General features: G+C 42.9%; 1 protein-coding gene across 12 annotated transcripts in view; it reads right to left on the bottom strand.

Annotated features, from left to right (window-relative positions):
• The window catches only part of CEP120 (centrosomal protein 120), a 156,424-nt gene extending 148,249 nt beyond the window's left edge, over nt 1–8,175 (bottom strand). For 3 of the 12 annotated variants that reach the window (XR_014787717.1, XM_084833956.1, XM_084833957.1), the window contains exons 1-5: nt 7,836–7,971; nt 5,777–5,933; nt 5,146–5,260; nt 2,172–2,313; nt 45–193 (exon numbers count right to left, since the gene is read on the bottom strand). Coding sequence is in view for 9 of the 12 variants with exons in the window: in XM_084833956.1 (XP_084690082.1) it covers nt 45–193; nt 2,172–2,313; nt 5,146–5,260; nt 5,777–5,933; nt 7,836–7,884 (612 nt within the window). In the remaining 3 variants the exon portion in view is untranslated. Of the gene's footprint in view, nt 1–44; nt 194–990; nt 1,051–2,171; nt 2,314–5,145; nt 5,261–5,776; nt 5,970–7,568 lie in introns of all 12 variants that reach the window. The other 9 variants (XR_014787716.1, XM_084833961.1, XM_084833965.1 and 6 more) reach the window with 8 other exon arrangements.
• Nucleotides 8,176–13,475: the final 5,300 nt, after the last annotated feature.

Genomic DNA, 13,475 nt, shown 5'->3' on the forward strand with positions numbered 1-13,475 from the left:
TCAAACCAAATAGCAGTATCAAGAAGGTGAAGCAGTGTTATTACCTGTTCTAACTGAGCAGCAAATGCAACAGTAACAGACAAAACAAAGTGGTCTCTGCAGTAGTCTACTGGTCCAATTTGATGATATCCTTCCTCTTCATTCAGAACTGCTATAAGATTTTTGGGGTCCAATCCAGGCAGCTGAAGAGGCACTTTAAAAAAAACAAAAAAAACGAAGGTCTTTATATTCTGGACTAAACTAGCAAATAAGAGTTTCTCATGGAGAAATTTCTAAAAATATCTCGAGGTAAAATTCACATAGAGGGCAGTGTCATTAAGAAATCCTACTAGTCCTGGGCTTGTATGATCCTGGATAAACCCAATGTCAATCTAGAACACCATCACTTACAAGTATTTCACCTCAAAGCAACTGAAATTTACTTTATTTACCATTTACTTCATGGTAAACAGAAAGCAATTATATAACTGCCCCCCCCCCCATTTATGATCTAATTGTTTACTCTGCTGGCCTTGTGCAATTGATGGGTTGTATCCAGTGTTACATCGCGTAGACCCATTAAAATGCATGAGACTTGTTAGACTAACAGCAGATACAACTCATGTTTTTTAAAAATTCCAAAAATCCTGGCTTTTAATATAGATTCACTTTCTCAGTGAACTGAACTGGAGTAAATAATAGGCATTATCTAGGTGATCCCTAAAACCAAATTGTTTAATAAGGTAAAGTTCTTCCACATCTACTTTTTCTGTAAGGCAGTAAGGAACTGCAGTAAAGTATGAGCAACATATCAGCTTTGTGGAAGAGCAAAAAATATTCATCTATACAAACTGAACTTACACCATCCATGCTCAAAGGCATAGACTAACACCCGTGTTTTATTGCTTGATTTCATTATGCTGCACAAACTTGTCCATAAACCCAAATGACTGAATATAGCTAGCAAAGGAGAATAAGTCTATGAAGTACAGCAATGAAAAGAAAACTCACCATTTGCAACACTCCATTGAGGTTGTACTTTACTAATCTTGACAACAGAATTTAAACAAGCTTTAGGATAGAGAGAATCATATGAAAAATAAAGAGAAAAGGTGAACACTTAATATAAAATAAAGCTTAAATAGGGGAATTGCATTGCTTGTTTTTTCTGAGCTGTCTTTCAGTGGCAAAGATTGATGGCTTAATTTAAAAAAACAGAAAAGATTATAAACATACGTAGAGAGAAAAGAAAAACATAAAAGAGACAAAGTTATACCATAAAAAACATGCATGGGTGGACATGATCTCAAAACATACTACCAAAGAATGTTATAAATATCTATTTTTCAATAAATTAGTTTGTTGAGGTCTACAAAATGTCCTCGTGCATTATGTTGGCTTTGACATAAAGGAAGACCCTTGTATAAACTATTCCAATACAAAAAGTGCCATTAAGATTATGATTAATAATCGTTGAACTTGATGTTTTGACCTTGAATATTCTAATGTTATTAATCCTGAAATTTCAAGAAATAACAGGATAAACATTTAAATAGATCAGTTTATTATACTTCTTATAAAGTAAAAAGTGCAACTCTACACAAAAAATAACTTCAAAGTGAGCAAAGAGGACATCAGTTCCTGAAAATACCAAGTGGATTATAAGTCAGAATTCAACAGCCAAGCTCCTCAGGGCAGGAGTGGGCAGACTTCAGGCTTGGAAGATCTACATTGTGTTTATTTAAAATACCCCAAGCTCTACCAACTGGAGTCAGGTGCAAGATAATGGCATGGGGGCAGACATACACTTATACATAAGGAACAGAGTGCTTCTGAGAACATGCTCCACTCAGGAATTCTGTTTTTTTAAAAAATAATTTTAATATGGAGTTTTAATCTTTTTATCCTTTTATTATTTTACCTTTTTTGTTCACCACTCCAAAATCTGTTCTAGATATGGAGCAGTATACAAATATTGTAAATAAATACATTTTCAAAACCAAAACTGACTGCATTTTTATGAACAGGATTAACAGAATAGAGAAAACAGATTGCAGATGATCTGTATAGTGAATTTGCCAATAATTATCAAAGATACTTCAGGAGCATCATGGATTTGCCACAAGTCCTATAATTCCAGTCAGTTTCTAGGAATTTATAGTATTTGGTGAAACTTTCGTTATGCTACTAACCTGTTACATTTCTGGGGGGTGCTTCCTTTGCTTTAAACCCATCCACGGATGCTTTGGTATCAGTTTCTAACATCAGACTTAGTTGTAGTTCAGACTTAAATTTTGTGTATCTATTGCTGAGTAAAGGATACCATTTTGGTGGCTGCAGATTTAAAACAAGTCGTTGGTGGAGAAACACTTAAAATGATAAATATGCGGTACAGTTATCACATAAGATGTAGCTAAACTAGGCAGACATTTTAAAAGTCCTTAAACTTAAAATTAACACTACAAACTAATGAGCAGTAGTGGTCACATCATCACCAATACTACAATAAAGCGACCTCAAATGTATATAGGTAGCTTTTAGACTATTTTACATATAGGCAAGTTTTTCTTCAATTTCCCCAAACCAAAGAGGATTTAAAATAATACCCAAACCCCTCAAGACTTTAGCCATAATCCAGAGAGCTATGAGAACATATGTAATACTCCCTTCCTTTGCTGGGTAGATAAGCAAATGAGAGCATGACTGCACTGAATTCAGCCCCTGGTAACATGGAGTAGGGGTGGAGGGCTCCAAGAGCACATGAACAAGTGTACACCCTGTTGCACTTGTGCATCTCTAGGTCAGCGTTATAAGTATTCTCATTCGACTTGTGCTTCCATCTATTCCTGGAAATCTGAGAGCAGATCACCTCTAACTGGATAGCACTGACTTGGAGCAGCATGTCTTAAGCCTCTCCATAAAAAAAAAAGTTTAGAAAAGCTAATCAATCAATATTGCTCCACAAAAACACATTTACTTTTATTACACATGTTCTAAATAGTTGCTATGTTTATGCTTTGCATTTAGCCTACAATGAAGGACAAAGGAAAATCCGTCAAATCCCTTTAGTGAGTAGGAGGAAGAAAATACTGCTACTAACTTTCACCATAGGAGATAATCATCTTAACAGGCAGATCATTTACTCAAACTGTCTATCAATCTATTCAGTGACAGAGAACCGATTGAACAGTTCCTTTTCTCCTACCCCACACTCTGCACAAAGACAGCATGGCAGCAGCTACAAACAACAGCATAAACAGAAGATCTTGCTCTGCTCTGGGTTCATGAATATACAGAGATGCAAAAGGTGCACAATCACAACCAAGTTCATAAATGTCAAATCATGTGTTATAGGATTTTTCGGCAATTAAGAACCTAATTGATAGGCACTTGCATGATTAGCAAGAACATCCAGAACACCACCATTTTTGACATTTGTCTAAGCATATGTCACTATACATATGCAATCCTATACATGTCCACTCAGAAGTAGGTACCACTGAGTTCAATAGGACTTACAGGAAAGTGGGTATAGGGCTGCAGCCTAATGTTCTCATGGATCTTGAGATTGGGGCCAAAGTCTTACCTTACTTAATGTTATGTCATTTTTTTGGTCTACCCTGACATATGCAAAATTTAAAGCATTCTTAACTCCTGGTGAGAAAACGTGAGATGTTCAGCAAGTTCTTACAGACAGTGTAACTGCGTGCAAAACACACACACACACACACAAATCTGTGAAAATATGAACAACAGGAAAATTACAAAGGAAGAGGATATGGTGAAGGGTTTTTCATCAGTAGAGGGGATGGAATGGAATGAAAAAATTATAAGCTATATGACATTCATCCCTGCTTAATTATGGTATAAAGAGTAATATAGGGGCCAGGAACTTTAGACATAAGATCATAATCAAACTAAAGTTAGTATCCAAATCTACACTATCTCTTCTCATGCCGATATAACTGACATTTTATATCACCTGGTCTAACATGGATGAAGCCAAAATATAATCCAAAAACATGAACAAATTAGACCAGAGAAGATAAATATGAAGGGAAGACTTGTCACTGTCTGAATCATATAATTAACAGAACCATTTATAGAACAATTTTGGTAATCTGATCTTAAACATTTTGCACCAGTTTACAAAGCACAATCATCATTTGGGTTATTAAGCCGGAGCAATGGCTTGAACAGTGTGCAATATTCATTTCTTAGCACAGAAAATCTAGATTGGGCAGGAAATAGCAAGGTTTTATGTATATCTATGTTATCTCACTGATTTCTAGACACACAAATACAAACGTTCTTAAGAAGAATTCCAAGTCATACTCTTAGGGCACAATCCTATGGGGATAGGCGGCTGCCTCCAAACTCGGAGGCGACCACCTATCCAATGCAGGGCAGGAGAAGCATGGAGGGATTATTCCCTCCACGCTTCTCCTGCCCAGCATTTGCGGCTAGACAGCCAATTTCAGCTGTCTAGCCATGGGAAGGCGGAATGGGGGAAGAGGCTGCTGGACGACACATAGGATGTGTCGCATTGCATTTCCGCCTTCCCCTCCCTGGAACGCCCCCCAGAACGCCCCATTTTGGCCGCTCCGCACTCCTCTTCTGAGTGCAGAGTGCAGGGCTGTTCAGCGCTGCCTGAGAGGCAGCGCGGAAGCGGGGGAAGGTCAGTTCTCCAGGAACCGACCTCGGAGTTGAGGTCGGTTCCCGGAAAATCACATATCCCATAGCTGTCTAGCCACTGACTGGCGGCCATAGGATTGCTGCCTTCATGCACTTTAGATAAACTAAAGTCCAATTTCCATTGAAGAGGTTAAATCATGGCTGCACTATACTACTTCATAATTGCTTCCGCCTACATGAAGCTTTTACTACACAGACAACCAAGTGCTAGGGAGGAAGGTTTTAATCCAACCTCCTTCTCTCCACTATGGCAGTTCTCTACATAAAATGATTGTTTTTCCTCTATGAAGGACCATTTAGTGATTTACACCTACAGTCTGAAATGCTACAGCCCAGATGCAGATTTACCATCCCAGTGAGAAATTAGGACTAGAAATCTACCATTCAGTACATCCTCGAAATCAAAGTAATTTAATCTCAGATATATTATACATGAATTATGACAATGATAAGCAGAATTATAAATAATACCTGCTTCTTCTCTTGAGCAGTTCTTAAATCTAGTACAATGTAACCTACAGTCTCTTTGGCTGCAGATAAAGAATCCAAAGCAAAGCATTGTAACTTGATAGGTGTGCGTTGTAATCTGCAAGAAAATAAAAATTCAGTGCAATAAGAATCAGGATTAATAAATATGTATACCAGCTTTTGGTTCCTCAATGGTATAAACTTCATTTTTATAGGTCTTAAAAATAATAGCAAATTTAGGACAAGGCAAGGATTGATAAAAACAATTTTAATGTTCTTTATAGAATCTCAAAAATATTTTCTCAAAAGAATGAGGAAACTTGACTAGTTTATACTCAAATCTCACACCTATGAAAAATTTTAATCACCTAACGGGCTCTAGTAAATTATGACAGTTACAGTCAAGACGAAACCCATTCGCTGAAGTAAGATGCGTAGCAACAAAAGTTGCTCTTTTCAGTGACAACCTGAACTTTCTTACATAATGTTATATAAAATTGGGATGGAAAATACATGCCTCTGTGGCTTTTTCAGTACAGTCTCAGGCCAACTTATTAGTTAATATTAGCAAAGTTCTACAAACATGAAACAAGCAAACACAATCAACCAATTCAGAAAATTTTGAAAAACTAACCTGTGTTGGTGAAGTGCTTTCCTGTCAAGTTCCCAAGCTAATTCTGTGGCAAATTCAGGTTGATCGGTATGTTCTACAGGGTCTGTAGCTAAATGTTCACCATCAAACTTTGCTTCTACTACAAGCAAATGCTTTGGACGTTTTGGGAAATAACGCCCTGGAAAAGGAGGGAAACGCACTGCTCAAGAAGCTTCTAAATAAAACAGTTGAGAGCCTCGTATTAGGACATGATAGGTTTCCCAGCAACCAGTAAACCAACCAGTAATGCTGTTAAAAATTTCCCCAGTTCCATCAACCAATGATTCATGTTAGTCTATAGCAAAGTAGAATGATGCAGGCAGCATCCAGGCCAGGCTTTCAACACATGGGCCAGGATTGGACCATAGTGAAGAGATCCTCCCTCTGGTCTACCCCCAGGTCCCCAGCCCCCATAGGGGCAGGGGACATTACTGCAGTGTGCCTAAGGTGGGACACTAACTAGGAAGATTCTTCTGTTACCTCCTCCTGCACAAAACGGAGCCCCTGCCAACCGGGGGACCCATCAGCAATCTATGACATCCTGAAGTTACACTATGACATATTCATACTATGGCTGCAATCCTTAATAACAATCATAAATGTTTATTTTGATGTGTGTGGAAGTATCTACTGGTAGGGGAAAAAGTGAAAGGCAAATATAGTACAGAAATGCACATATACATCTTTTCTATATATGCAGATCTTTTCTGCTAGATGCATCAGCATAGACTAATTTTATATTGTTTGACAGTTTAACTGTATCTATATTTATCATTTTCATAACACTATGCTACTGTTCACAATAAGCCTGTATGGCTGAAGTAGAATGCATTGTACAACATTTTAAAAACAGATATGCATTTATTTGTCTTAACTCAAACAACCAGTCAAAAATCCCTAAAGTCACCTTCTAATCATTTGAAAAGTGTGGATGGTGTATTATCAGGGTGAAAAATCCACTGAGAAGTATCTGCTAATACTACAATATGAAGCTAAAGTTTACAAATTTTGTTTTTTTAAGTAGTAATCCTAACTCAGGGCATCACAGGTCCACACAATATAAAAAAGGTTCCTGATGTTTTGCTCTAACAGACAAGAACTACAGCTAAGGACTGCCTCTTTGAGCATATGTGCATAAGACTTCCAGGTCTCTGAGCCCATCTTCCACCTATCTGCACCACTGAAAGTGCAGTGTTCTCCTGTGCTATATCACACTACTCTGAAAAGACAGGAGACTTCTGCTACCCACCAGCTCAGTATTAAATTATTGAACACTGTAACTGAACACTGAATTACAGTATTTACTGATGCTCCTTTCCCTACTCCCCCTTCCTCCTGCACTGAATTTTATATTGTAAGCTCTGCGGGCCAGGAACCTTCTATGGAGAACTCTGCCACTGAAGTGAGAGGTTGGGGGGCTCAGGTGTACAAAGAAACTGCAGCCTTGGATCTGGAAGCCCTAGTAGCTAGTTCAAATGCATGCAAGCGAAATGGGATAGATGACAACAGTTGCTCCCTAACGAGTATAAAGTACACTGGACACGCTCGGGATACTTTCTTCCATTACTATTACTGAACACATATTCCAAGGCTGTGCTGCACTGAAGATGTAACTCTAGCTGAAACTGATGGGCAACTGATACAAAATACATAGCCGGAAGACCTTTCAGCTGAAGAAAGTGTATGGAACATCTTCGGCTTCCGCAAGCATTTCACATAACTGGAAAACGTCCCCACATTTCCAAAGATGCCCCAGCGAAAAAGATCGCCCTACCCTTTTCCATTATTCCCACACAGCAGCAAGCACCTCCACCACCACTGCAAACGGCCGTCAGACTTTTTATCTTGCGTACGATAAGAGATACTCGGGGCGGATTTAAGGGCCCCGCTCAGCTGAAAAGGAAGCCCGCCCCACCATTTATTTAGGAGATATTCACAAATGGGGGTGGCCGATGGAACGCGGTTTTCGTCCATTCCTCATCTCACACGCACACGCAGGGCTGCTGGCTGGGTGTCCGCAGGGATCTGCCCTGTGTATTACCTTCCAGGATAGAAACCACAATCAGCAGCTGGTCAGACTTCGTGCCCATTTTCCAGCCGGGCCAGTTGTCAGCCAGAGGGCTGCTGGGCTCTCTGCTCTGGAAGGCGGCACAGCTCGCAACGTCCGAAACCGCAGGGAGGCTGCCCGTCCGCGTCGGCTCCCAGCATCCAAGCCAGCGGGCGGCTCTCGCCTCCCTGGTCCCGCCGTCCCGGGCCCCTTTCGCGCCTCAGATTCGCTTTCAATCCAGCCGCCGCTTAGCAACCAGGAGGCGTAAAGCTAGAGCGTGAAGGCGCACAGAGACGAGGGAAGAGCGGTGTATCCGGAACGCCGCTTCGCTTCCGGGTCGTCGATGCGGCCTCCCTGTTCTCAGAGGGGCGAGGGGTCAAAGGTGAAATGAGTGCTGTAGCAGCGCCGCCTATGGGAGTGGCGGGGGAAAGAAAGAGCGTTCACCGCGCTGCACGACGGCCGGGATTGAAAGGCGGAGGCGGAACAAAACGAAACATCCTGCCGCAGGCGCGCTTGTGGAGGGGCAGCGGGCGAGTCCGCCGGGGAGGGAGAGGGGGCGGCACGAGCAGCTGCTGGGGACCTCGGCGCGCGGGCCGAGCAACAGATGGAGAGAAAAGCAGCGTGCAAACAAATACGCGAAAACAGCCCCTGAAAATTAAACGGAGCTTAACAGGAGTAAGAAGTAGCGACTTCAGAAGAGTACTTCCCACCATACGCCTCTGTTAAAGACGCCCTCATTCGTATACAGTTTATTTATTTACTGCACCTTTAAACCGCCCAATAACTGACGTTCTCTGGGTGGTGTACAGCACATTAAAAATATACAATACAAACATTAAAACAAAAAATAAAAACGGCACTGAAGAAGATAAAACTAGCAGCAAAGGATAAAACCATTTAACATCAAACCAATCAAACCAGCAGCAGAATAGAATACTAAAAACACTAAAAAGTATAGATATATACCAGTGTTACTAGCTACTTAACGTTTCCATGGTGGAAACTCTTCCCCAGCAATTCTTTTCTATTGCTATCCCTCAAAGATCTGTCCTATTTTTCTGCGCCCTGTGTTTTGCTGACTTAATTTGTCATGCTCTGCCACTTGAATGCTGATGATACCTAGCTTACCTCTTTATCCCAGAAAGTTTCCCTTCTATCAGTTCCAGATTTCAAACTGCCTGTCTGATATTTCCACTTGTCCGTTTTGGTGCCATCTCGGACTCGGCATTTGGCCAAGAGTGAACCTCTTGTCTTTGCTTCCAACCCTTCCTCTCCTCACATACTCACCGTATGACAACGTTCCCATCTAACCCACTGAATCTCAGGCAGGAAGCCTTGGCTTTATATTTAATTCCTCCCACAACTCTGCTCCCTATATTAGGCCTGTCACCAAGTCACACTGCTTCTCCCTGTAGATGTCTGAGGAAAAAATGGCCCTTTATCTCCACCCCCTGGTTCACTGTCCCACACTGATGACTTCAACCTTCTCATCTGTGTCAACAGAGCATAACATAAGAAGAGCCATGCTAGATCAGACCAAGGATCCATCTAGTCCAGCATTTTGTTCATACAGTGGCCAGCCAGCTGCTGACCGGGAACCCACAAGCGGGACACAAGTACAATAGCTGCCCATGTTCCTCATCAACTGGTGTACAGAGGCATACTGCCTCTGATACTGGAAGTAGTACATGGCCATCAAGACTAGTAGCCATTGATAGCCTTCTCCTCCAGGAATTTGTCTAACCCTGTTAAAGCCATAGAAATTGGTGGCTATCACTATATCTTGTGGTAGCAAATTTCATAGTTTAACTATGCGCTATGTTGAAGAAGTACTTCCTTTTATTTGATCTGAATCTCCCAGCAATCAGCTTCATGGGATGACCCCGGGTTCTAGTACTTTGAGAGAGGGAGAAAAATGTCTCCCTATTCACATTCTCCACACCATGCATAATTTTGTGGACCTCTATCATGTCTCCCCTTACCCTCTTTTTTCCCCCAAGCTAAACAATACCAGCTGTTGTAACCTTCCCTCATAGGGGAGGTGCTGCAACCCCTTGATCATTCTAGAGCTCAATCCTATGGCTGCTAGACAGCAGCTAGAAGGCCATAGGATTGTTGGTTTCTGGGAACTGACCTCGGACCCCACAGTCCAAGGTCGGTTCCTGGGAAACTGCCTCCCCACCCCTACCCTGCCATCTCGTGGGCAGCATGGATTGTCCCCAGGCTCTGTGCTCAGATGAGCAGCATAGAGTGGGGCAAAAGGGAGCGTTCCCAGGGGTGGGGAGTGAGGAAGTGCCGATACAACGCTTCTTATGCGTCGTCCACCCCCCCTCTCTCCAAGGTCCTGTGGCTAGACAGCGAAAATTGGCCATCTAGCTGTGAATGCAGGGTGGCTGGAGCACGGAGGAGAAGATCCCCCCTGCGGCTCGCCTGCCTTGCATTGGATAGGCAGCTGCCTCCAAGTTCAGAGGCAGCTGCCTCTCCCCATAGGATTGCTCCCTCCGTTGCTCTTTTATGCGCTTTCTTCAGCTATACAATATCTTTTTTTAGGTGTGGTGACCTGAACTGTACACAGTATTCTAAGTGTGGTCACACAATAGATTTTTTATGAAGGCAATATGACAGTGGTAGTTTTATTCCCAATTCCCTTCCTAATTATGCCTAACATGGAGTTTGCCTTTTTTACAGCAGCCGCACACTGGGTTGACATTTTCATCGAGTTGCACACCAAACCCCGAGATCTCTTTCTTGGTCGGTCACCACTAGCTCAGATCCCATCAGGTTATACTTGAAGTTGGGATTTTTTGTCCTAACATGCATCACTTTACACTCGCTTACACTGAACTGCATTTGCCATTTGGATGCCCATTCTCCTAGTTTGGAGAGATACTTTTGGAGCTCCTCACAATCCCTTTTTGTATTAACCACCCTAAATAATTAGGCAAACTTGGCCACTTCACTGCTCGCTCCTAATTCTAGATCATTTATGGACAAGTTGAAAAGCATCGGTCCTAATACAGATCCCTATGTGATGCCATTATTTACATCCCCCCATTGGGAGAATTTACCATTTATTCCTACTCTCTGCTTTCTGTTCTTTAACCAGTTACTGATCCATAAGAGGACCTGCCCTCTTATTCCATGACTGCTATGTTTGCTCAGGAGTCTTTGGTGAGGGACATTGTCAAAAACCTTTTGGAAGTCCAAGTAAACAGTGTCTGTTGGATCACCCCTGTGTGCATGCTTATTGACACTCTCAAAGAACTCTAAAAGGCTAGTGAGACAGGACTTACCTTTGTGGAAGTCATGTTGATGCTTTTTCAGTATGGCTTATCCTTCTATATGCTTCTTAATGTTATCTTTAATAATGCTTTCAACCAATTTACCCAGAACAGACATTAAGGGCCTGTAATTTCCTGGATCCCTCCTACATCTCTTTTTAAAAATTGGTGTTACATGGCCATTCTCCAGTTTTCTGGTGTAAAGATTGACATGTTACATATTTTTGTTAGAGGACGAGCAATTTGATGTTTGAGTTCTTTAAGAACTATAGGATGGATACATCTGGGCCTAGTGATTTATTAACTTTCAATTTGTCAATAAGGTTGTAGAGATGGCAGAGAATTCTGCTACGGACTCCTGGAGTCCATGGTGGAACGGACCACTCCCTCTGCCACCCCGCAAAATTCTCCCCGGACGGACCCTACCTGCCGCCGGCTGGTCCGGGTCCGTCTGCTGCCATCCGCTGCTGACTGCTGCCCCGGTCTGCGGCTGCAAATGGCGTCCGGCATAGCGGACGCCATTTGCGTCCCTGCTTTAGCTGTGATGGGCTACATAAATATTTACGTAGCCTATCACGGCTAAAGCAGGGACGCAAATGGCGTCCGCTATGCCGGACTCCATTTGCGGCTGCAGACTGGCAGCGGACGGAAGTCCGGCTGTGGACAGGCCCAGCCGGCGGCTTCATGTACTTGCCACGGAGCGGAGCCAGCTGGGGAGGATTCTGGGGAGAGGAACAGATTGCCTCCCTCCGCCCCCCGTGGACGCTCCGAACCGGAATGGTGAGTGGGGTTCATACACCCCTATAAGGCTGAGAACTTTATCTTTTGTTGCCACTATCTGCCTCAGTTCCTCAGTCTCTGTTCCTGAAAACCTCAGTTCAGGCACAGGTATCTGTCCTATATCTTCTGCAGTGAAGACTGATGAGAAGAATTCACTCAGCTTCTCTGCAGTCTCCTTGTTCTCCTTTAGTACTCCTTTAATTCCATTGTCACCCAACGGTCCAACTGCCTCCCTAACTGGTTTCCTGCTTCTGATATATTTAAATAATTCTTTATTGTTGGCCTTGATATTGTTAGCAATATGCTTTTCATAATGCTTTTTTGCATCTCTTAGGTAGCAATCCTATGGCCGCTAGACAGCGGCTAGATGGCCATAGGATATGCCGTTATCCAGGAACCGACCTCGGAGCCCGCGCTATGAGGTTGGTTGCCGGAGAACCGACCAGCCCCCAATTCTGTGTTGCCTCTGAGGCAGCCGGAACAGCCCCGTCCTCTGCGCTTGCAAGAGGAGCACGGAACGGCCGGAAAGGGGCATGGTTGGGGGCGTTCCAGGGCAGGGAGCGCGTAGCTACCTGTACAACACATCCTATGTGTCGTACAGCAGCCTCCTTCCCGCTCCGTGCTCCTGCGGCTAGATACCCACAATCAGCTTTCAAGCAGAAAAAGCAGGGCAGGAGGAGCACAGATGGAACAATCCCCTTTGTGCTTCTCCTGCCTTGCTTTGGATAGGCAGTCGCCTCCGAGTTCGGAGGCGGCCACCTATCTAGATAGGATTGTTCCCTTAGTGTCTGTTTGTAACTCTTCCATTTAGTTAAAGGGAGTGTTTCCTTGTGAAGGGGGAACATATGCAAATGCCTGTCTATTTGCTATATCACCATCGGCTGACCTATGCTGGGCAACCTATGAGGGTGCTTTTGAAATGGCCAACCCTGGTGGGAAAAACAATCCAATCTCCAGCAACTACCAGTTCAGCGATGTCAAACACTAACCCAGCTAATCCAAGTGTTATCCAAGCCCCCTTGATGGTCACTTTTTGTTTTCAATATTGAAGCTAAACTATCATAAAGTAAGCAAGAGGCAAGGAACCTCTCTGAACCTTCTATTTCGTAGTCAGACCCAAATCTTTGTTCCCTTTGTTTGGACCTTTCCTTGGTACAGCCTCTGAGCTATCAAACCCTTTGAAATCTGTGTGAAACCCTAGAATGGGCTGGGAGTTTAAGCAATCATGGTTCATTCTTTCTGCCTGGACATCCCTCATGCTGGTGTGCCTCAGCGCTGAAAATGAACTCTGGCAAAATTATCCCACATCTTTTGCCTCGGCTGGTGCAGAAGATCCCTCTCATCACTCTCCCCACCCTACTCCATTCAGGATGGCTCTGTTTGTATGTTCTGTCTGTCTGTCTGTCTGTCTATCTATCTGGACCTCACTAAGTCAGTGGATGGGAGTATCAAAATGTTCTATATTTTGTTTGCTGTCCTTCATTCTCATGTGCTCACATATTTTGCCATTTTGTTGGGTAGCCATGTGTCCTACTTTACAGAAGACTGTGCTCTATTTGAAAGGCTGTCAGAG

Source organism: Heloderma suspectum, chromosome 2, assembly GCF_057233095.1.
Source record: "Heloderma suspectum isolate Gila_16-S chromosome 2, 16-S_ref, whole genome shotgun sequence".
Classification (NCBI taxonomy): domain Eukaryota; kingdom Metazoa; phylum Chordata; class Lepidosauria; order Squamata; family Helodermatidae; genus Heloderma; species Heloderma suspectum.